The sequence below is a fragment of the Strix aluco genome, chromosome 33 (assembly GCF_031877795.1).
Source record: "Strix aluco isolate bStrAlu1 chromosome 33, bStrAlu1.hap1, whole genome shotgun sequence".
Classification (NCBI taxonomy): Eukaryota; Metazoa; Chordata; class Aves; order Strigiformes; family Strigidae; genus Strix; species Strix aluco.
Genome location: NC_133963.1, coordinates 3,244,565 through 3,266,588, shown reverse-complemented (window position 1 = coordinate 3,266,588; position 22,024 = coordinate 3,244,565). Strand labels below are relative to the sequence as shown.

General features: G+C 59.5%; 2 protein-coding genes across 3 annotated transcripts; one reads left to right on the top strand and one right to left on the bottom strand.

Annotated features, from left to right (window-relative positions):
- Positions 1–212: 212 nt before the first annotated feature.
- GEMIN7 (gem nuclear organelle associated protein 7) lies at positions 213–1,590 on the bottom strand. The gene is made up of 2 exons (XM_074810186.1): positions 1,458–1,590; positions 213–778 (listed from the first exon to the last, which is right to left on the bottom strand). Exon 2 carries the CDS (start codon positions 768–770, stop codon positions 423–425), a length of 348 nt encoding a protein of 115 aa, XP_074666287.1. The 5' UTR covers positions 771–778; positions 1,458–1,590; the 3' UTR covers positions 213–422.
- PPP1R37 (protein phosphatase 1 regulatory subunit 37) lies at positions 1,582–22,024 on the top strand. 2 transcript variants are annotated; one of them, XM_074810172.1, is made up of 13 exons: positions 1,582–2,288; positions 9,971–10,068; positions 10,959–11,004; positions 12,790–12,890; positions 14,986–15,105; positions 16,450–16,600; positions 17,168–17,323; positions 18,297–18,409; positions 18,621–18,762; positions 18,873–19,039; positions 19,284–20,136; positions 20,461–20,549; positions 20,639–22,024. In XM_074810172.1, the coding sequence occupies exons 1-12, from the start codon at positions 2,081–2,083 to the stop codon at positions 20,541–20,543; spliced, it is 2,238 nt and encodes a 745-aa protein (XP_074666273.1). In that variant the 5' UTR covers positions 1,582–2,080; the 3' UTR covers positions 20,544–20,549; positions 20,639–22,024. The 2 variants fall into 2 exon arrangements, with proteins under 2 accessions (XP_074666273.1, XP_074666274.1); XM_074810173.1 differs by lacking the exon at positions 1,582–2,288 and adding an exon at positions 9,191–9,320.

Here is a 22,024-nt window from a genome sequence, read left to right as displayed (position 1 = left end):
TTGTAATTTTGGTGGAAAAAGGGCTATCTGGGTTTTGGGGTTTTTCTTAATTAACGGTTAGTTGACGAGGAAGGAGTAGGCAACGACAGCGACAGCAAGTAAAGATGAAAACCTGAACCCTCACCCTTCCTTGAGTGTTTTTTTTTTTTCCCCACCCCTTGGGAAAAATTACAATTCTGGTAGAAAAAGGGCACAAAAAAGGGCTTTGTTGGTTGGTTTTGGGGTTTGGGGTTTTTTTTTAATTAACAATTAGTTGAGGAGGAAGGAGTGGGTGAAGACGTCAACAGCAAATAAAGATGAAAACCCGGATCCTCCCCCGACCCTCTGTGGTTTTTTTTCCCCATCCTCTGGAAGAAATTGTAATTCGGGTGGAAAAAGGGCAGAAAAGGGAGTTTGTTGGCTGGGTTTTTTTTACTTAGGGGTTAATCGAGGAGGAAGGAGTAGGCTAGGACATCGGTGCAGCGCAGCAGCGCAGCCGCCTGCACCCCCAGGGGGGTGCGCAGGGCGTCCACCTGGAAAGCCACGGCCCCCACGTCGGCGGCCCCGAAAACGGCCTCCACGCAGACCCCCGCCCGCAGGCAGAACCGCGTGGGGCGGCCGCGGGCGGCCCCCAGCCCCCGCAGGTAGCGCTCCCGGAGCGTCGCCCGGACCCCCTGGGCCGCCACAGGCTCCCCCAGAAGCGCCTGGAACCGGGGCGAGGTGGGGCTGAAACCCCGGCTCGAGCCCTCGGGGCCCCGCGGGAGCCGTAGGACCCCCACGGGCACCGGCATGGCAGCTCCTGGGGGGGAGAAAAATGGGGGGTGGTCACCTCCAGGCCCCCCGCACCCCCTTTTCCCTCCCCATCAGCCCCCCCCTTGTCCTATGGGTCCCCCCAGGAGCCCCTCAAGCCCCCACTTGCTCCTCCTGAGCCCCCGCTATACCCACACGTGCCCGCCCCCCCCCCCCCGACCCTCCACAGAGCCCCAAACCCCCCCGAGGGTCCCTGGTCCCCAAACAACCCCCTGTGCCACGCCACGCCCCCCCCCCCCCCCACGAGCCCTCAACCCACCCAGTAACCTCCCCCACCCCCCTGTGCCCCCATAGAGCCCCTCACCCCCCAGGGCTCCAGTGCCCCTCGTGGCGACCCCCCAGCCCCTAAGACCCCCCCACCGCGGGTCCCCTGGGCCCCCACAGACCCCCCCCAAAGCTCCCCACGGAGCCCCAACCCCCCCCATGAGGCTTCCTGGTCCCCAAACAACCCCCCCCCCCGCCGTGTCCCCTACAGAGCCCCCTCCAGCCCCACATGACCCCCCAGCCTCCCCCAGTGCCCCTCGCGGCAGCCCCCCAGCCCCTAAGACCCCCCCACGGGCCCGCGGGGCCCCCACAGCCCCCCCCCAAGCTCCCCACGGAGCCCCAAACCCCACAAAGTGCCCCCCCAGCACCCGCACACGCGTGGAGCCCCCCCGGGGCCGCCGTACCCGCACACCCGCGTGGCGCCCCCGCGCGTGCGCGCCGCCACCGGAAGCCCACGGGCGTCGTTGTCCCGCGGGGCCGCTGCGCCGCAGATTCGCGGGACCGCGGCGGGGGGGGACGCGCAGGCGGACGCCGCGTTTTGGGGTTCGCGGCGCTTCTCCGCGCGTCGTCCCTCGGCCCCGCGCTCCCGGTGGGCGCTGCCCGCCCCTTCCCCCCCCACCCCGGCGTGGCGAAAGTGCCGCCGCGATCCCCGCGCTGCTCCCGCCGCCGGCCCCGTCACGATTCGCCGCCGCAGATTCGCCACCGCTGCCCGCCCCGCGACCCCGGGAACCGGCGCGGCGCCGAACGCAGCGGCGCGGCCACATCCCCTTCCCCGCTTTTTCCTCCTCGCGCCCCGCTTCTCTTCGTCCTTCCCCCGCCGCTCGTTCCCCCCCCCCCGCACCCCCCCGTCGTGGCGAAAGTGCGGCGGCGGAGGCGGAGGCCGCTGCGGTGCTGGCGGGCGGCGGCGGCGGCTCCGCTCCGGTGCGCGGCGGCTGCGGCCCCCCCCAACCCCCCGGCCCCGCCGCCGAGCGGCCCCTCAGCGCCGGGCGATGCCCCCGGGGCGGCGGTGAGGAGGGAGAGCTCCGCCATGGAGGCCCCGGTGCCGGGCAGCGGAGCGGCGCCCGCCCCCCCCGAGCCCGGGACCGAGGCCCCGCCGCCCGCTGAGGCCTCCCCGCCCGCGGCGGCCCGGGGGACCGAGGACGGGCGGTTGCGGCCCGGTGCGAAGCGGGTGACGTTCCCCTCCGACGAGGACATCGTCTCCGGGGCGGTGGAGCCCAAAGACCCCTGGAGACACGGTAACGGCGGGGGACGGGGGGGCTGGGGTGGTTGTGGACACCGGGTTCGGCTCCTCAGGGCGGGCTCCGGCGTTGGGGCCGCGCCGGTGCCGAAGAGGCTGGAGCAGAAGCCCCGTTGTGGCCCCTCAGGCCCGGGGAAGAGACCCCCCCCAGTCCCCAGAGCAGAGGGGGAAGTCCCGGGGTTGGGTGCCCGAGCGCGGCCTTGGGGACCCCCCAAACCGCCCCCCGGGGCAGCTGACGACAAAACCGTGGGCTCAGCAGAGCCAGATCAGCGCCCACGTCCTCCCACCGTCGAAGGCTTCGGCCGCGCTTCCGGAAGCTCCCGGCGTTGGGCCGGTGTGGCGGCGATGGTTGGGCTCCGCCAGCGCGGGGGGGAAAAGCCCCCGGCTCTCCAGCGGGCGTCTGGGCCACCCGCCACCGCTGAAGAGGGCGACGGCCCCACGGCAGCAGCACGGAGAAACCCCAAAGCGTCCGTGAAGCTTCACCTGCCCAAGGGAGGAGAAAGGAGACGACGACGCGGAGCTCCGTCCCTCTGAGACCCCAGAGGCTTCGGAGACGTCTCTGGGTGCTGCCGCCTGCCCCAGCCCCCCCCGGCAGCACGGGGAGCTCGGCGTGGCGAGCGGAGGAGTGTCGTGTTCCCGGGAAACGTCGGGGGCCCGGCCGGAACATGGGCTCCAGCGAAGCACTGGCGGCCGCGGAGCTGCTGCCAGCGGGCGCCGAAGCCATCGGGGGCTTTGCTCGAGGCCCCTCGGCCAGGCTGGGGAAGGGGGTTCGCACCAGGACGCCTCCAGGGCTCCCGGGAACGGCGTGACGGGGCTGGCTGTGGATTTCAGGACGCGCCGTACCACACCGAAACACGGCGACCAGCTGCAGATACGGTAAAGGGCATCGCTGGGGCGCGAGCGTGGCCGTCCCGAAAGCTCCTCACGTTTCTCTATCTCAGACCGAAAACCATCAATAACCAGCAGCCACGCCTCCTTTTTAAGAACGAAACAGGCAGAAATTGGGTTTCTCCCGAGTTTTTTGCAGTCGCACACCTCCTTGGGTGATGAGACCCGTTCCAGTTTCACTGCCTGGACATCAGATGTGGCCTAAAAGGTGCCAGATCTTGTTATGTAGCACCAATTAATTCTGGTTTTACTGCTTGGCAGCGACCGGTAGCTGGACATCTCTGTGAAATACCTCCAGCAGTGGAGAAAAACTGCTGTCTGATGCATTTTTATTGTTTAATATCCTGCCAGCTGCGTTTTAATATGAAATTTCTGCTGCTCTGCCCCTGCTCCGGATGAAGACGTGACGTTCACATGGCCAAGAAAAGCCGGGGCTCGTGCCCTGGGCCCTTCTCTGCTGCTCCAGAACATGGACGCTGCTCACAAACGAGCCGCTTTCTCCCCACGGGCCTCATCCCAGAGGGAGCCCGGAAGGGGCAGATTCCTCAACCCAAGTTGCTTTTCCTCTGAGCTAGAGGCTTCCCCCGAAGGCGTCGTGCCCTTGGGGCATTGGGGCCCTTTTCCTTCATGCTGTTTAACCCCAGACTCCAGCCCCCAAAGGCGCCCAGCCTGAAGGGCCCAAAAGCAATTTTCCCCTCTGTAATTAGAGCAGAATCCCGTACGCTGCTGGCGGTTGTGGAGGCCGGTATCGGTCAGGGCAGCGCCGGCATCTGGGACCTGCCTTTCCCTTGACTTGAGGACCACGTCGGCCGTGACGCCGCTTTTATTCTTCCTCTCACGTGCAGATAATAACTGTTTTTATTCAGGGCTTTATTTATCTCTCATTCATCATTTCGTCGGCTGAAATTGCTCTGGTGGACGCGCCTCTGCTCGTTTAACTTCCTCCTGGCTACTTGAATCCGAGGTCCCCGGCCCAGCCGGTCCCGCAGGGCCGGTTTTGCCGGGCGGCACGTGGCGCAGGGCTCGCTGCCGCCGCTCGCGCCTCGCTTCGGGGCCTCCTCTCCGCCGCTCTGAAGCGCTCGAGGGCCCACAAGAGGGACGTGGAGAAGAGGCCTCTGGTTTACTGCGAAGCTTCGTGCTGCACGACGCAGAGGAGGAGACGCGTCCAGGGCGTCGTTGGCCTCATTAGCGGGCAGTGGGTCCGTCTGCTCCCGCTTTCTCACCCCACAAGGCAGGCGCTCCATTATTTTTACAATGGGTGATATCCGAACATCAGCAGTTCCTGCTTGTACCCTGCTTGTACGCCAAGAGGCCGTCGGTAGCTTTATAGCGTCACGATTCTTACTGAATCAAGCACTGTTTTGTTTGGGTTTTTTTAATATTTCTCTTTTTTCACCTTCTTTTTCCCCCACGGGACTGTGGCACCTTTAAATCTGACAGAGCTACCTGAGCTCCCAGAGAAGTGGCGTCTCCTCGGGCCCGTGTCGGGTTCCATTCCTCAGCCCTCCTTCCTGTGAAACCTTGCTGGTTAGCATTAATTATTTCTGCCTTTAATTCTTTATTGCCAGGCTGCAGTCCTGGCCTCTCCGCCGCCTTGCCCAGATCGATGTCAGGTTAAATTACAATGTTTTCTGCTCTGACCTTCCTCTTCGCTCCTTCCCTTTGGCGGCCACGTGGTCGGTGGGTCTCTGCAGGCCCCGTACCTGTGCTGGATTTAACCCAGAAGACCTGAAAGCTTGTCTTTTTTTTCCCCAGCTTGTTTTCTGACAAACCCTGTCTTGATTTAAGCCCGCACTGGCACAGGGGGTTGTCTAGGCTGGGATGGGTGCCGGATGTACCCTGACAGGGGAGGATTTAGGGCCAGACGCTGCTGCCGTCCGTTGTCCTTGGCTTGTCGTGGGGGTTATGGGGAATAACGCTGCGGGTGCCGCATTACTTGCTGGGAAAGGAGCCAGAGCACAAGACAAGGTGGGGAAAAAATGCCCCTTTATTTCCTTTCCCCCCTCCTACAGCTTCCCAACTGGTTTGTTAGAAAACTCAGGGCCTGTGTGCTTGGGGAGAGGAGCCAGAGGCTTCCCCAGCTGTCGAGACGCGTCTTCTGCCGTGGAAAGCTCGGGAGGGGAAAGTCATCTTCACCCGCATCCCTGGGATACAGCCGGGAAACCGCAGTGGCATCGCAAGGCGTGCGGAAACACGGGTGGAAAAAAAAACAACCCAGAGGTGTCGTGTGGCTGCCAGCCCCAGCGCTCCAGGTCTTGGTGTCTTGGGTTTGGACCGGCAGCGAGGGAGCCCTGGGGTCGTGCCTCTGCGTTACCCACCCGGCTGGCGGGTGCTGTTCCCCCAAAATGTGGGATCCTGGTGCCCTTCGCTGGAGGAAGAGCGCATCCGGGGGTCGGGGTGACTCTGGCACTGCCTTCCTCCCCCCGTGTCAGGTGCCACCAGACCAAGAGCAAAGGAGCCGCTTGATTGTCAGCAAACTCCTCTGCTGGGTTGGTTTTTTTTATGCTTCCCTAGAGAAGAAAATAATTTTCCTCCAGCTCCTGTTCCCCATGCATGGGAAGACGGGACGTGAAGCCTCACACTGGGGAAGTGGCAGCAGTGTGCTCCTGAGCGGAGGCAAAGAGTTAGAGATCTCATTCGGTGACCTGGGGGGTAAATTGTTTGATTCAGCTGCGGTAAAGTCACCACCTTTTCAGATTTGGGATGTGCTCAGCGAGCAACGGCGGCACAGGGACGTCCCTGCTGCCTACATTGGTTTTCACCTCCTTTTCCTTCTGCTCGGCCTCCCAGGACACGGCTGGAAACGAGCGCGGGGAGCAAAGCAAAGTGGAGTGCGGCGTGAGCCTGTGAAAAATCAGCTTTTCTCTTGGGTGTCTGAGCCGACGAGCCACCTGCAGCCTGTTAATAAATAACGACCTGTTTGCTTTGGCGTCGCGTCGTCCCAGGGTTGGACGTGGCCAGAGGAGCAGGCGAAGCAAAACCTGCCACGGGCAGAGCGACGTGGGGACACGGAAACGCTGGGTTTAGTGGGATTTAACGGTCGGGCCCTCCTCTGTGCTGGCGCCGCCACCTCTGCGTCATCCCCCCGGGGGATTAAGGGCCATCCAGGAAAGTTAAATCCTGGGGGATTTGGGGGAATCCTTTTGGGGGATCCAGATTGAGTGCGGCACCCCTGGGGGCTCCTCGCAGAGAGCCAGAGAAAAAAAAAAAAATTCCCCAAAGAGCTTGTTGTTACTGGCAAAACGTGTGTAAACGGCGCTTTTGGTGACCAGGAGGAGGAGAGCGGCGTGAGGCCGTTGTCGTCTTTCGCAGGGAAAAGTATTATTTGCATTTTAAACTGTATCCGTGACCCTTTCTGGGGTTTTTTCTACTTTTTCCAGGCTTTCTGCTGGTGCCTCCTTGGCTGAGTGGCCACGGTTTGTGTTTTCCGGTGCCCGGACCGTCGCTGGAGCAGCTCCCGGTGGAGCTGGCGGCCGCTCTGCCAAGAGCTGTGGGCGAAAATTAGGAGAAAATTATCGGATGAAACACACTGAGTTTACACAGGAGGTTGAGAAATACCCTCCTTATCACTCTTTGGATCTTAATTAGCTGAGAAATAATAAAGAGATTAATTAATAAGGTAGTTAACTCTGTTCGGGGATATTAGTGTAGGGTTTTTAAATGGCGGCAGGGGTCGGGACATGAGTGGGGTCAAAGCCGGTCATCGTTTGGGTAATAAAACTTAGTTTTTCGTTAGGGAAACACGTTGGAGTGTTGTGCAGCCGCTGTTCTCCTAGCGGGACCTGCAGCGCCGTGAGCCGAGCTCTGGTTTCCATCTCGTTTTGTCCTTTAATGGGACAGACTTTAAGGAAGGGGGGATCCAGGGCGCCGTCGGGGATGCTCCGAGTGGAAACCTGCGCCGTCTCCAGCCCGCTCTTTCTCAAACTGGGTATTTGAAGCCTGAGCCAGGAGACAGGCACCTGACTGGGTGTAAATATTTTGTATTTTCTCAAACCTGTTTGCAGAACGGCTCTGCTTTGTTTTATGGACGGCGTCAGTGGTGTAAGACCCCTCTGCCAGCTCGAGCCGCTGAAAAACATGTGCCACGGGATCGGCTTCAGCCCTCCTCTGCCAAAAAAAAAGGCTTTTCCCAGAAATTTCAGGGGTTTTTTGAAGGCAGGTGTTACAGACACTGCAAATATTTGCTGGTGAGCCGCAAGACGGAGCTCAAACAGGAAATATTAATATTGACTTGCAGGCTTCGTTACCACAAATGGGCAGGAGAGCAGCCCTTTGCGGAGGGGGAGGAGAGAAACGAGCAGGGATTGATGCTCCAAAAAACAGCCTGAAGATCTTTTTTAATTAAAACCTGCGATATCTAGAAGGAAATTCCCTCAGAGGGTCTTGGTGCCGATTGTTTGGGGAAAATTAAGAATGGTTTTTGTGGATCTGAGTTTCAGCAGAACGAGGTGGCCTCGGAGCGAAGCCTGAGCCTTGCAGGAAGAACGGCTGCCTGGTGTTGGCGTTTAACCTCCGTAAAGGCTTCACAAGAGCAAAACCAAGTTCAAATCGCAACCAACGGCCCCGCCGAGATGATCTGGAGCTGCCATGGAAGGGTCGGGGACCGGCCGGGCCGTCCCGTGCCAGAAGCGTCGCAGGGATTGCCGGGGGCGTGCGGAGCCGCGTTCATGGTCACTTGTGAGTGACTCCGAGTCCGGGGGTAAATTTGGGGCATTTTCCAGCACCTGGCAGACACGGGAGCTCCGGGTGCTCGCCTGGGAGGTGGGAATGGACTCAGCAGTGGTGGAGAGACCTGCCCTGGCGAGAGGTTCCTGCCGGTGATCTGGATCCGCTCGCGAGCGTTTACCCGCGTGGATGAACCCAGCCCGGGATGTTCTTCGGGAACGGGGAGTTGCTCCGATCCTCGTGGGCTGCGGTGCCAGCGCAGCTCTCGGCTCGCGCAGGACGGCCACCTTCTCGCTGTGAAGAAGCAGGTCCAGAGGACCACGAGATCAGTTATGTCTTCCCGCTGGAATTCCGGCCAGGATGGGCGAGCGCCGTGAGGTGGGAATGGGTACGTGCCAGGATGGACGCAGAGGAAAACTGAAGCAAGTCCCCAGCAGTGAGAATTGTTCAAGGTTAGGCCTTCCACCCAGGAGAGGGCAGACCAAAGCATTTTCCTGCCAGAAACTAATAAAAACTAAACTAGCAACGTGTGCGTGAGTTCTGATTTGGGGAGAAATCCTTCAGCCAGGACATTTTGGAGCCGAGTTTCCAGACATTTGCTTCACCCCGTGCCCTTGTGCTCCCGGACGCTCGTCCGCAGCGACTCTTCTTTACTCCCCTCGCTTTCTCAAAACCACGCTTGATTTTTTTTTTTTTTTTGAGGAAAGCCATTCACATGGCAGATGGGATCAGGAACGTCGCAGCACGCTGCTAATCCCCTCGCTAACCTTAATATTTCTCTTTTTTTAGACACGGGGCTCACTCAGCCTCAGTGGATTTTCCTCAGCTCCCGGGGAATCGGTGATCGGGCCCCCCGTCGCTTTGAAGGAGAAAAAGCTTTCCGTCGCATGGGGCTTTTGGGGCATGAGAGCTCGTTTTACGTCTTGCCTAGTTAAGCGCTCGCTTGGGGTGTATTTAAACCTTTGCTGCTTTGCTCAGCTGGGTGTTGTCCCCGCAGACCTCACCACGATGAGCCAGGAAGGCTCACAGAGCTAAAAACTGCCAAAAAGGTGGTTTTTGGGTGGTGTGGCAGAGCCGGGGCACAGCGTTGCCTCCGCCACGTGTCACTCTGAGTGAGTCCCGCTGCCGAGACGCCTGATGGGTTTGTTGCAAACAGGGAGAAGATTAAAACAATTGTCCTTTTTTTTTTTTTTATTGAGCTCTCGATGTCGTAATCCTCGGGCATGGGAGGCGGTGGAAGGGGGGTTGCCTCGTGCTCTGCCAGATTGAGGTTCCTGGGGAATCTGGTTTCTCCAGATCATCTTCTGACCAGCTTTAGTGTTTGTTGGGGCTGATCACCGAACCGAAATCACGCCAAAAGCGGAGGTGGCCGTCGCCTCACGTGGCTAATGATCCGGCGGCAGCTCCCGCCGCCCGCCTCGGCTTCCCCGGCATCCGGAGCGGCAGCATTGCCTGTGATTCAGGGAGGGCAGAAGCGGTGAGTAAACGCCGCTGGGCTGCGCTGGGAGCCGAGCTCGGCGGCGCTTGGGGCGGTGACGGCACCAAAACGTCCCTCCCGCGGCTTCCAGACCGGGAGCTGAATTCGGAGGAGGTGTTTACTGGGGGATGACAACTCCGGGAGCTTTTAGCCGATGTCTCGCTGCCTCGGGCTGACCCCTGAGTCCTCTGACAGTCTCTGGAAGCCAATTAGGGAAAACTTGGAGACACCCACGGGTGGATGTGCCCTGTCTGGCACTGTGCCTGCAGAGCGATCGAGTGAAAACCCAAGTTGTGTGAAACTAAAGGCAGAAAGGCACATATTTGACAGTGGTATTTGTTAACCACGGCAGCGACCTGCTGACGGGGGGTTGGGGTTTGTTATCCCGTGACCTGCCAAAACGTGGCCGGAGGTGCCGGCTGCGCTTCTCCGGCGCCTTTTCTACCCGAGCAAGACAGGACTTGCTCCCGTAGACGAGTTCGAGCGAGCCCTGCTCAGGTTTCCCTTCGTTCTATGGCATTTGAACATCTTTCCTTCACGTCTTCTCCTTGGCGGGTGTAAATCCCGGCGGGTAGTGGCGTCCGATGGGGGCATGCGGACGCGTCAGTTCCTGCCGCTACAACCGTAACCCCCGTTCTTACCCTTTTCAGCCCAGAACGTGACTGTTGATGAAATCATGACCGCCTACAAACAAGCCTGCCAGAAGCTGAACTGCAAGCAGATACCCAAACTACTGAAGCAGATACAGGTACAGCTGGTGCGGGTGTTGTCCCAACACCAGGTGATCCACCGCAGCCCTTCGTTACACCCACCGTAGACTTTTACACTGGCTGGTCTGTCGGATGGGAGCAAAGGCTCCTGTTTTAACAACACGAAGAGGTTTTGGGCCAGATGAAACCTGTCACAGAGAGTGAAAGCGAAGAAGTTTGTTAGCAAAATATTACACGATGTTTACTGCGGTTTTTCCCTGCGCCCGTCTCCTCGGGCTGCTGCGCTGGGGCGGCTGCGGCCCCGCTGGCAGCGGTGGGTGCTGGAGGTGGGCTCCGACGTCCCTGCTGTCCCCTCCCGGCCTTTGAGCTGGGGGATGAGACTTGAACGGGCTCGTTCACAAAGCGGTTTAGGCCTCACATGTGATTTGGGGGGAGGGAAGCCCGCAGGGAGACCGCGATGGGCGCTGTGGTTTTCCCTGCTCACGCCGGGTGAATAAAAATTTAAATCCTCAGGCCTGATCGCAGCATGCTGCAGCGCGAGGTTTAAAAGCTTTTTCCTTGGCCTGGGAGGGAGGATTTTTGCTTTTTTCACCCGCTGTGCCTTCCCCAGGCAGCTCCGTCGCCTCCATGTGCAGAAACAGACCCTCATCTTCATCAGCCACCCTTCCTCGTAGAGCTCCGAGACCTTGTCCCGGGGAGGGCCCCAGCTCTCCCTGTGACTCGCACGGATCCAGCCTGCAAAGCGCCGTAGGTGGCAGCTTTGATTTCGAGTGAACCTCGGGCTGAGTTCCCACATCCCCTCTCCGTTTGGGGGAGGATTTGCCCATTTTATCACTTTACCTCCTCATTCTAGCGCGTTAATTCCCCTCCCCTGCCCCCCTGCCTTCCTCCTCCTCCTGAGTACAAAATGCTGCTTTATCTTTCGCAGGAATTTAAAGATCTGGCTCCCAGGATAGACTGCTTAGATCTGAAAGGTAGGCCCCTTTTTCATCACCAGGGGATTTTATTTCTCTTTTGGGTAATTCTGGTGGTTTATTCTGTGGAGCAGCTCTTGCTGGAGTCGTCATCCCTGCTGAGGCTCTTGCAGGCGGGAGCAGGAAAGAGCCTTAATCCCAGCAAGAGCAGAAATGTAAGTACCAGAGGTGTTTTGTACGAGAAGCGTAAATGTCCTGGTCAAAGAGCACCAGAACAGCCCCAGAAATAGCTCCAGTGGCCCCTTGGGCAGCGAACTGTCCCTCACCTTCCCCGAGCACCGTCCTCATACCCCCTGTCTCCCAAAACAGCTCGTTCAGGGCATCAGTTAGGGCTGAGCCGGAGCAGGTTTGCCGGAATACTTTTCCATCTGATGTCTCAGAACTCCTTGCGCGATGGGAAAACTGGAAAGGTCTGTTACTGAACCCCAGAAAACACCTCGTGGGGAGCTGGGGTGTCTCCGTCCTGAGCTGATTCGCCTGGAGGAGTAACAAACAAGCTTGCCCAAATCCCCCCAAAATAAATCTTTTACAGGCTCCACTGCCATCATTTGGGCCCAACTTTGCCAAACAGGATTTTTTTCTTACAAATCCCTTGGTCATTGGCTGGCTGGGCAGCTGGAGCCCACGTCTCCCTCCCCCTAGAAGTGAGGCTACTGGAGTCCCCGACAGGCAACCGTTTTCTGCTGCATTTTTGGCTTTTGATATTTTGGAGGGGGTCAACGGGGTTGCACCAGACGTGGCTGCTGTCGCCTCGTTCTTCGTGCAGGGGATGGGATCTGCGGGTGTCAGGAGGAGAGGCAGAGCTTCCACCTTCACCTTTGCAGTTTGCCTCGCAGAATCACCCCCTGGCAACCGATGAAGTGTCTAAAAGAGGCCACATTGCTGCTTTTCGGGGAAATTTCCCCATTTTTCGACCATAAGTAGCTTGTGCAGAGTTATGGGGGGGAGCGGGGATGAGCCATCGTGGCTTGTCTGTGGTCTGGCCTGTGCCTCGGGCCTTAGAGACCTGCTGCAGGGCTGGCCTAGGAAATAAGCAAAAAAATAAGTAAATAAAAAGCCCAAACTCTTGGGAAATGTCCTCAAGGCAGCTCAGGCCAGCACTTCCCTAAATTGCAACGTGAATAATTTAATTTGTCGGAGGCAGCAAAGCGGCGTGTGTCTTTACAAAGTGTCCGCAGGGATTTAATTTCGCCCCCGTGGTGCTTTTATAGAGCCAGAGGCCGTTAGTTTGTCAGCGGAGCTGCTCGTAACGTACCTCCGGAGGGATGGGGGCCGGCGAGGGGCTGGCTCGCTGGGAAGACGCCTGGCTGCTCTGCGGAGAGACAGAAATCCCTGTTTTTCATGTATTTTAGGCAGCAAAAGCATTGCTGCTGGGGCCGATCTGTGTTGGGCGAGCGACTGCCCTGGTTTTGAGGTGGATTTCTGAAATCCTCTGAGCCAGAAACATCCTTCCCAAAGTCTCCCTGGGGATCCCTCTCCCGGCTCGTGGCGCTGCTGAGCCCCGCCATGGCTTTCGGGGCTCCCTGCCGTGGCCGGTCCGCGTCTGTTAACGAGAAATTCTCGTCCCAGGCGACGCTTTCCACGGCACACGAGAATAAATTGGCGTTGAATGCCCAGTGGCGGGTTTGAATTCCCCTTTGGGCGGGTTGTTGGAAAGGTGGGCTGCCCCCGAAGCGGGAGAACGTCGCCGTTCCACGCGTCCTCTGTCCTGCAGCTTGGGGCTCCCGAGCTCACGGCCGTACGTGCCCAAGCCCCCAGATTCCCCGTTTTCTGCTTTTTCCCCAGGGGAGAAGCTGGATTACAAAGCCTGCGAGGCGCTGGAAGAAATTTTCAAGCGGGTCCAGTTCAAAATTGTCGATTTGGAGCAGACGAGCTTGGATGAAGACGTAAGTGGCCCTGACCTCTCCCAGTTTCTCCTTCCTCTTTCGCAGCTAATGCAAACCACACGGGTTTTGTGGTCAGGCCTGAGCTCCTCCTGAGCCGTGACTTATTTTTGGGGGACTCTACTGTGTTTCTGTACCCATTCCCCTCGTACCCATGCTCTTATTTAGGTCTGCTGGCACAGCGTTTGCTGCTCCAAAAGGAAGAGGTTGACCACTCGCTCTGAAGCCTGGGTGGCCACGGAGCTCCGAGACATTTTAAATACATATTGTAAAACCTGTTGTGGAAGCTGAGGGAATTGTGTAGCTCTCAGACAGCTTTTTGAGGCTGATGCTGAAGTTCACGCTCCCTTCTGCACGCTCCATCCTGTCCCAACTTGCCTTCCTCCTTCCTCGCAATGCCTGGGGCCCTGAGTTCAGCTCCCAGTGGGTAAGCAGAGGAGGTTAAAAATTAAGGAAGCAGTTAAAAATTATTTTAGCCGTCTCTGATCCCAAGTTCCCCTTGCCCCGGTGCATCCCCTTTCTCCGAGGGTCTTGTTTTTCCTGCGTCATCCATCCGTATCCCAAACTTGGCTTCAGACCTGTCTTGCTCGGAAGCTCTTAATGCTTTTTTTCCCCCATTTTTCCCCACTTTGGGAAGACTCAGCAGCCACGAGCTTCTCCTGGCCGCTGCCCACATCCAATACGAAGTGGGGGAAAATGTGACTTGGACATTTTCCTGCTCTGACACTGCTGGCTCCGAGCCGCCGTGGTTTCTTGCTGACCCTGTCCCATCCTGAGGCCGGCCGGAATCCCGCCGGACTTGGGCGCTGGGGGCACAATCACTCTGGGCTGGTGGGGGGGCTCGTGGCCACAGGACAGGGCTCTTTGGGGGTCCGTGGCCACAGGACGGGGCTGTTTGGGGGACAGATGAGTCCCCTGATGGCACCACAGCCCGGCGAGGGACACGTGGCCACTGAGCAGGGGACGGGCTGGCTGAGCTCGTGACGTCTTTGGCTGTAAAATGATCCCGTGCTTCATTCCGCTCCTTATCTCGCAGGAGGAACAATGCTACGTTAATAATTTAAACATACCCCGTGGCTTCAGAGCTGGGCGGCACGGGCAGAGAGCTCGCAAACGTCAACGCTTTCCGCTTTTCTCTTCCAGTTGTGGTAGAGCGAGACGTCTGCAGGGCACGCGGTGCCCGATGTGGCTCCGTGTCCGCTGCCGGGGGGGGGAAACAGCCACGGAGGAGGGTTTACACCAGCCCCCCACAGCCCCGAGACCTCCCGCTCCCGTCCCTGCCCCGCCGATTCATTCCACAGCAGCGGCGTTTTTCGCCCGGGTGCGGCGCACGGGGGCCTTAGTCACCCCGTGTCCAGCTTCACTTCCTGCCGACAAGCGCCCCAGTTCCAGCAGAAAGTCCTGTTTTTCCCTGGAGACCTGTTCTTTCTCTTGTTTGCCTTCGTGCTGGTGATTTCCAGTCCTCCAGGTCTCTCTGCATATTTTTTTCTGGAAGCCTTGCAGCACTTTTGTGGCTCTTCTCTGCCCGCTCCAGCATATGTTTCAGCTAATTTTCTCCAAAGAGGCCCATTATGTAATTAGGCAAATTGTTCCGCTTCTGCCGTAGGAGCTTTAGACCTTTCACAGGCACGAGTCCTGCTCTGCTAATCCCTTTCACTCCTAACCCTGCGACAAGTCTTGGGTTTTATACCTTTTTTTTTTGTTTTAGCCTGATTGGATTATTGGGTGGTTTCTTGGCGGGGGGAGCGTCGCTGCTGCGCACAGAGCTGGATGACCCCGCAGGGAGCAGGAGGGTGCTGAGCCAATAGCCCAGCCTCAGCTCAGCTTGAGTATCCGGGGGGTGAGGGTTGGGGAGAAAAAACCCCACATTTTCCCATGTCCTTGGAAGTGTCGTACGGTCCCCAAGCACACTCCCGGTGTTGGGAACACTGGGAATATGGGGAGATGTTGGGGTTTTTTTGACGCCGTTCAAGAGGCATTTGGAGGAGCTGGCTTGTGCCCGATCCACTTGTGTCCTAGTGCAGCAAAACCTCGTGTTTTCCCTCTCAAACCACGCTCAGCCTCTGCCTGCCCGCTTAACGCAGCTTTTCTTTTGCAGGGCGCCTCGGCGTTGTTTGACATGATTGAGTATTATGAGTCGGCGACGCACCTCAACATCTCCTTTAACAAACACATCGGCACCCGAGGCTGGCAGGCAGCTGCCCACATGATGAGGAAGGTTTGTTCTCCCTCATAAATATTTTCGGCGCCTCCTTTAACTCCCTGCGGCTACACCGGTGAGTCTCCCAAAAGACTCCCTTGTGCTTCCCGAGACCGTCAACGTGGTTTTGTATTCGCCTGGCCAGAAAACCACCCGGTTCAGGAAGACCCAGGCTCGGAGGCAGGGAAAAAAAATCACCCTTCCCACCTTCCGCGAGGTTGCTTAATGCCTCAGCGAGCAGCCGGCGCGGAGAAAATGGAAATGCAGATCCCAGCAAAAAAAAATAAATAAAAGATCAGGCTGTTATTAGCGGCATGCTTGCAGGGTCAGCCTCTCAAGCCGGGTATTAATTATCTTTAACAGCAGGATGACGAGCGCTAGTGTTTGGCTTTCAGGGCTAATTAACCTCATTGTTCCGAAGGCGAGCGCAGAGGCGGCGGCGGGGTGCAGCACCCGCCCTTGATCCCCAATTGCCCTGCGACCTGCTCGTGGAGTGACTCCAGCAGGAAAACCGCCGGCCATTCGGTCGTGATCCGGGAGCCTTCCCCCCGGCGCCTTCGTGGGGGGGCTGGTACCGGGAACCGGGGCTCCCACCGTGCAGGCAGTGCCCACCCCCCGTTTTGGAGGAGCCAGACGTTGCCGCGCGGCGCTGGCTGAGCCCATAGAGGCTTTAAAACCGGCTGCGCGTACGCGGGTGCTGTGACGGAGCTCGAGACACCCTCGACGTGGCTGCAGCTTGGGGCTTTTTAATTTTGGGGGTAGGCGAGGGAGAATCTGGAGGTGTGACAGGGCGTGTGGTAGCACGGCAAACAGTAAATCCACCAAACAGGCTGTTGGTGCGCTGCGGGTAAACGGCGCGTGCGGAGCCAGCAAGACCCTGGGCGAGGGACGTGCGGCATGATGCCTTCTCAGACCCCGGATCTGGAGAGCTCGGGGTGTCACCATAAAAGCTGCAGAGGAGCTCTCTAAGACACGTTTTGGAGTTTTAGAAAGCTCAGATGTGCAAGGATGAGGGAAGCTTTTCTTTGGAGAACACCATGTGGCTCCGGTCACCTGAGGCGTGTCCTCCCTGGTGCCGTAGCTTGAGGGTGATGGAATTGTCTGGCTCGGCACGGGGTTACCTGAGCGGTTCCTTCTGGCTCTTTGCCTCTTCTCTGGAGCCCGTGGGGTGACCAAAACGATGTTTTGGATGGGTGTAAGTTATCCCAGGAGCTCCTACCCGAGCGGCCTGGAGGCAGCGTCAGTGGCCAGGGTGCGATTTGGCCTGTAAACCAGCTCGGCCTTAAACCCCACCTAGCAAAACCAGTGAACAAAGCAGGTGGCCGAGGCCGAGCGCTCACGCCTCTCGCGTTCTCCTCCCAGACGAACTGCCTGCAGTACCTGGACGCCCGAAACACGCCGCTGCTGGACCACTCGGCGCCGTTTGTGGCACGCGCCCTGCGCATCAGCAGCAGCCTGGTCGTCCTGCACCTGGAGAACGCCAGCCTCTCGGGCCGCCCGCTCATGCTGCTGGGTGAGTCCCCCGCTCCGTGTCCCCCAGGAACTCCCCGGGTGCACGGGAGTGAGGCCTCGGGGTGGTGGCAGCGCCGGTGCCTGTCCCCGGGGGGAGGTTGGGTGTTTCAGCGCCAGCCCAGGCTGCGGGCAGGAGGTGTAAGCCAGAGCTGGGCGGCCCTGTCGTTAAGCGAACAAATTGGCAATAAATCACCGCCAAGCTGGAGCTCGTGGTGGTGTTGTGATGGTGATGAGCTAAGGGTTCTGGCAGGGGAGTGTTTCTGGGGTTTATTAGGTTGGCCGAGCTATAAAAAAGCGAGGGCATGTGCCCTGCGTGGATCGACGCCAGCCCTGGCTGCGGGCAGCCCCATCGTGGCACCATGAGCCGCTGCCGCTGCAGGTGGGAAGGTGAAAAGGGCTCATGGGGGGTCCTGCTGCTGGCTGGACACCCCCAAAATCCAGCCCGAGGCTTTCAGCCGGCGTCTCAGCTGTGCCGCGCACTCCCATCACCACTCTGGGCTTGGCCGGGCCCGGGGGCTCGTAACGGTCGTGGGGCATGGGTCAAGGTGCTGGTTTTCCGCCTTTTCAGCCACGGCTCTGAAGATGAACATGAACCTGCGGGAGCTCTACCTGGCCGATAACAAGCTGAACGGGCTGCAGGACTCGGCTCAGCTCGGCAACCTGCTGAAATTCAACAGCTGCATACAGATACTCGACCTGAGGAACAACCACGTCCTGGACTCAGGTGAGGGCCTCTCGCTGCCCCGATTCCCCGGAGTTTTGACCCAGATTTAAGGCGGGGAGGAACTTGGCTGCAGGGCACAGAACTCGAGAGGCTGACGGGGAGGCTCAGCCGAGCTGAGGGGTGCACAGGGCAGCTTTGATGTGATTTCTGTGGGGTAAACCGCTCGGGTTTAAGGCTAAAGTCGTTAGAGAAGCTTTGTTTGCTTCCTGCGCCGGGCTGTGAGGCGCATGGCGGCTCCCCAGGGTAGGGAGAGGTGGGGATGCCTCGGAGTCATGTCTTTTGGCTCTTCTCTGATTTATCTCCTCTCCTCCCCGGAGCCAAACAAGCGGCCAAATCTAATATCAACCCAGCAATTGCGAAACAACCCCAGACCGGAGTTCGGTCCTGGCAGGTTCTGGTCGGCGATGCCGATCCCCGTGGGTCGGTGGAGGTGGCCGAGCGCGACCCAGATGGGTGTCGCTGGCCCTGTCGTGGGCTGGGTCCCGCTCTCAGGTACAAATATTAATTTGCTGCCTTCCAGGTCAGCTGCTGCGTCTTTCGCATCTTTGGGCGCTTAATAACGAGCGCTGCCGGGGCTGTCCCCGACGGGAAGTCGCTCGCTGAGGGTTTCCGCAGCGGCGCAGGCGTTGGGGTGCCGCGCTCTTACCAAATTAGTACGTTTATCTTATCAAATTAGTACGTTTGCAGCAATCGAAAACAGCGCCTGCCCCAGGAGCTCCCTCCGCGGGGGTTTTGTACCCTGCTCCAAAGGCTCCAGCTAATTAGTTTTATACACCCAGAGGTTTAATTGCCTGTTTTGACGTGCTTTGCGCGCCACCGAGCTGAAATCAAGCATCTCGGGCAAGGGGTTTGGAGTGGGGAGGCGTAACGAGGCCGTGGCCTTTCTCTGGCGTGTCCATCCTGGCCAGGAGCAGCGGGACGAAGCTGACGGGGTCGGGGGGGGGGGTTGCTGACCCCCCCGGCTGTTTTCCAGGCTTGGCGTACATCTGCGAAGGGCTGAAGGAGCAGCGGAGGGGGCTGGTGACTCTGGTTTTGTGGAACAACCAGCTGACTCACACCGGCATGGCCTACCTGGGGATGACGCTGGTGAGTAGATCCCGGCACCTTTCGGGGAGCGGCGGCTTCGCTCTCGGAGAGACAGCTCTCCCGGGGCCCGGTCCGGGAGGGACGGTGTGACGTGCTGGCGGAGGAGAACCCGCCCCTCGGCCCCCTCTGCCGCCGCTCCCGGGCTCGGAGGATCAGCCGGGGATCAAACCCACTCAGGGAGCCGCCATCTTTTTCCCCTGGGTACCCGCAGCCGCACACACAGAGCCTGGAGACCCTCAACTTGGGCCACAACCCCATCGGGAACGAAGGCGTCCGCAACCTGAAGAACGGGCTGATCGGGAACCGCTCGGTCCTCCGCCTGGGCTTGGCGTCCACCAAGCTGACCTGCGAAGGTGGGTGGCACCCCCCGTCCCCCATATCCCCCCTCAAAATACCGAGTTCTGCTCGATGCTGGCGTGAGGGGACCAGCGCTGTCACGGTGTGTCCCCCGCCCCTCTCGCAGGTGCCGTGGCGGTGGCGGAGTTTATCGCGGAGAGCCCGCGGCTGCTGCGCCTGGACCTGCGAGAGAACGAGATCAAGACGGGCGGCCTCATGGCCTTGTCGCTCGCTCTGAAGGTCAACCACTCGCTGCTGCGCCTCGACTTGGACAGGGAGCCCAAGAAGGAGGCGGTGGGTAACGCGCCTGCTCGCCCACCCCTCTTTCACCTTTTCGGGGCCCTCCTTGAGCTCCCCCACAAGAAAACGCCGTCCTCGAGGGGGGTGACACCAGCAGTCTTCTGCTCGGCTCAGCCGCTTTCCCTTTTTTCGGCTGAAATTAATTCCTGTCTGGCCTGTGGCCACGTGGTTTTGTCCTGGAAGATAATTTCTGATTCCCCAACGTCCTGAGTGACCGATGGTTTCCCTTCCCTCGCAGGTAAAAAGTTTCATCGAAACCCAGAAGGCTCTCCTGGCCGAGATCCAGAACGGCTGCAAGCGCAACTTCATCCTGGCCAAAGAGAAGGAGGAGAAGGAACAGAAGCTGCAGCAGTCGGCCTCGATGCCGGAGATCACCGTGACGGAGCCTCTGGAGGAGGAGGGCTCGGCGGAGGATGGCCAGGACGGCAGCGCCGGCTCCGCTGCGGAAGAGGGGGAAGAGGCAGGGGAGACCCCGGCGGCCTCGGAGAACGGGGCGACAGAGCTGGCAGAGGACGATGACGGCGACGTGACGGACTCTGATTCGGACACGGACGAGGAGGTGGATGCTGGGTTCGAGACGAAGGACTCGAGCGTCCCCCCAAACCACCCCGACGGCACTACCGCGCCCCAGCCGCGCCCAGAGAAGCCAAGGGACCGGCCTCCCCCGCTGCCCAGCGCTGAGGAATCGCAGCGCGACGCCGGTGCGGGGAGTCCTGCCGCCTCTCTGGCCTCTGCGCCCTCCCAGGGAAACGAGAGAAGGATTTCTGTTTCCAGTCCCGGGCGAGGCCATAAAATCTTTGTGGTGACGCGGGTGGAGAGTCTGCCGGAGCGAGCTGCCGAGGACGCCGCGCAACCAGGCCCGGCTCCGGCCACAAAACCTGAACTCCCGGCGCCCCGGGCCAACGGGGCCGTTCCCGAGGCCGCTGTCGGCTCGGCAGCGCCCAGCACCGAGCCCGGTGACCCCCCGGCCTGCGAGAGCGCGGCCCACGACACTCCCCTCCCCAATGGCCTGAAGATGGATTTTGCGCGAGCGCTGCCGGAAACGCCCTCGGACGGCAACGGGAAAGTGGGGAGCTGTGCCGCCGAGCACGGTAAGCGCTCCAGAACCCAGCCCCCCCAAAAATCCGAGGGTCCTGAGCTGCTCTCTGGCCCGAAATCGGAGCCTGGGAGGAGCGCGGAGCCGTTCCCGATGCTGGGGGGGCTTTTCCCAGGGTGAGTTCGAACCCGAAGCGAATCTCCCTGTGCCGAAGAGCTTCGTTCTTGGAAATACTCCTTAAAGAGGCTGAGCCCTGCAGGCCGCTCGCTGAGCCTCCTCGTTAGCCACTGGGCTACTGCCCCGCACACGTGTTTTTTTGGGGGGGGGGGACGAGGGGAATGCGGGCTGGCGAAGGAAAATGGTGGCCGTTTGCTTGCAGAGCTGAGCTGCTCCAAGAACGAGCAGGAGCTGGAGGAGCTGCTCCTCGAGGCCAGCCAGGATGCGGGGCAGGAGCCGCTGTGAGCACAGGTGAGTGGTGAGGGGAGGCTGGGGGCCCCCCCGGGAGCGTCCCCGCGGGCCGGGGACCCCATCCCCGCTCTCCATCCTCTCTCTTGCAGGTCCTGGGGGGGCCTCTCGGCATCGAGGGGAGGCTCTGGCGTAGCTTTATTCTCTTCCCACTCCACACAACGATTAAGAAACCAACCTCGGGCTTCAGGACAAAGGGTTATTTTAAAAAAATTCCCCCCCTCCCCCCCCAAAAAAAACCCCACTTTCCTGCCCCTGGACTCTTCCTCAGGCGCCCAACTCGCCTCCCTGGGGCGGTGGAGAGAAGGCAAGCGGAGAAAAATGACCCAACCGGGGCCATCCCGGCTCCTGCCCGGCCCTGCCCTCACTGGACACTACCCGTGCGACTGTCACCTTTATTTTTTTTTTTTTTGTTCGTTTTTTGTTGTTGTTTTTTTTAATATCTTGCTCCGAGGAGGAGATCCCGGGGCCAAAGCGACGCTGCATCGATCCCACCGGGAGCAAAAACCACACACTACGGCAACGGGGAGGAGGACGAAGGGCTGCGCCCGTGGGGGAGCGGCTGTCGCTAACGATTCCCCAGGACAGGCTGCGTCTGCAGCCACAATGGTTATTTATTTTTCAATTCCTTTTTTTTTTCTTCTTTCTTTTTTTTTCGTTCATTTGTTTGTTTTCGGTATATATTTATCGTCAGCTGCGAAGTTACTGGGTTGGGGATTTAGAGGATGGTGGTAGAATTCATTAATTCCTTTGGGGCTAAACCTGTAACTCAACTCCTGCTCCGGGGCTGCCGGGAAAAAAAAAATAATAATACAAAAAGCATTAATAGAGGCCCCTCCCCCCCCCACCATGCAAAACCCCCCCCTGGAGGGGCTGCGGCACCCAGAGGGGCTGGAAGACTTGGGGGGCTGCCGGGGCTTCCTCGCAGCCAGCCGTGCTGGCGCGGCGGCGTCCCGGTGAGGTGGGGGAACCCCCCTTTTTTTTTTTGGGGGGGGGGGTGGGGGTCCAAGTTGGGAACACGCTGGCAGGAGCCGCTTCCCCGCTGCTCACCGGGACCCCCGGCATCTCCATCCCCCCCCCGGGGCTCCCCAGGGAAAACCAGCTGGCGTGGGGTTGGGCGTCCGCTGGCAGTGACACCCCTGGGGTCCCCCCGCGCCCCCCACACCCCCAGGGACGCCAGAGCGCCTCGTGGCGGGGGGCACAGCGGCTGCTTTTCTCAGGGAGGCTGCGGGGGTCCTGCCCGGCGTCGGGTTTTTTTGGAGGGGTGGATAAAAAAAAAAAAAAAGGACGCGTCGCTTTTCTTTCTTAAGTGCAATAAATCTATCAGGGAGCTGCGGGCAGGGGGGGGCCGGGGGGGGGCTGCGGCATTGACACTACGGCCGGGGGCTGCGGCCATCGATCTGCTGGTGTTTGTCGTTTCTTTCTGTCGTGTATTTTTGTTAACACTGTTTTCTATTAAATGAGATCTGCATTCGTCA

Bases quoted from the DNA above. Each gene is read 5' to 3' on its own strand.
- GEMIN7 (XM_074810186.1), bottom strand. From the start codon at position 770: ATGCCGGTGCCCGTGGGGGTCCTACGGCTCCCGCGGGGCCCCGAGGGC.
- PPP1R37 (XM_074810172.1), top strand. From the start codon at position 2,081: ATGGAGGCCCCGGTGCCGGGCAGCGGAGCGGCGCCCGCCCCCCCCGAG. The intron at 10,069-10,958 runs GTACAGCTGGTG...TATCTTTCGCAG, and splicing joins AACTACTGAAGCAGATACAG to GAATTTAAAGATCTGGCTCC. The intron at 12,891-14,985 runs GTAAGTGGCCCT...TTTCTTTTGCAG, and splicing joins AGACGAGCTTGGATGAAGAC to GGCGCCTCGGCGTTGTTTGA.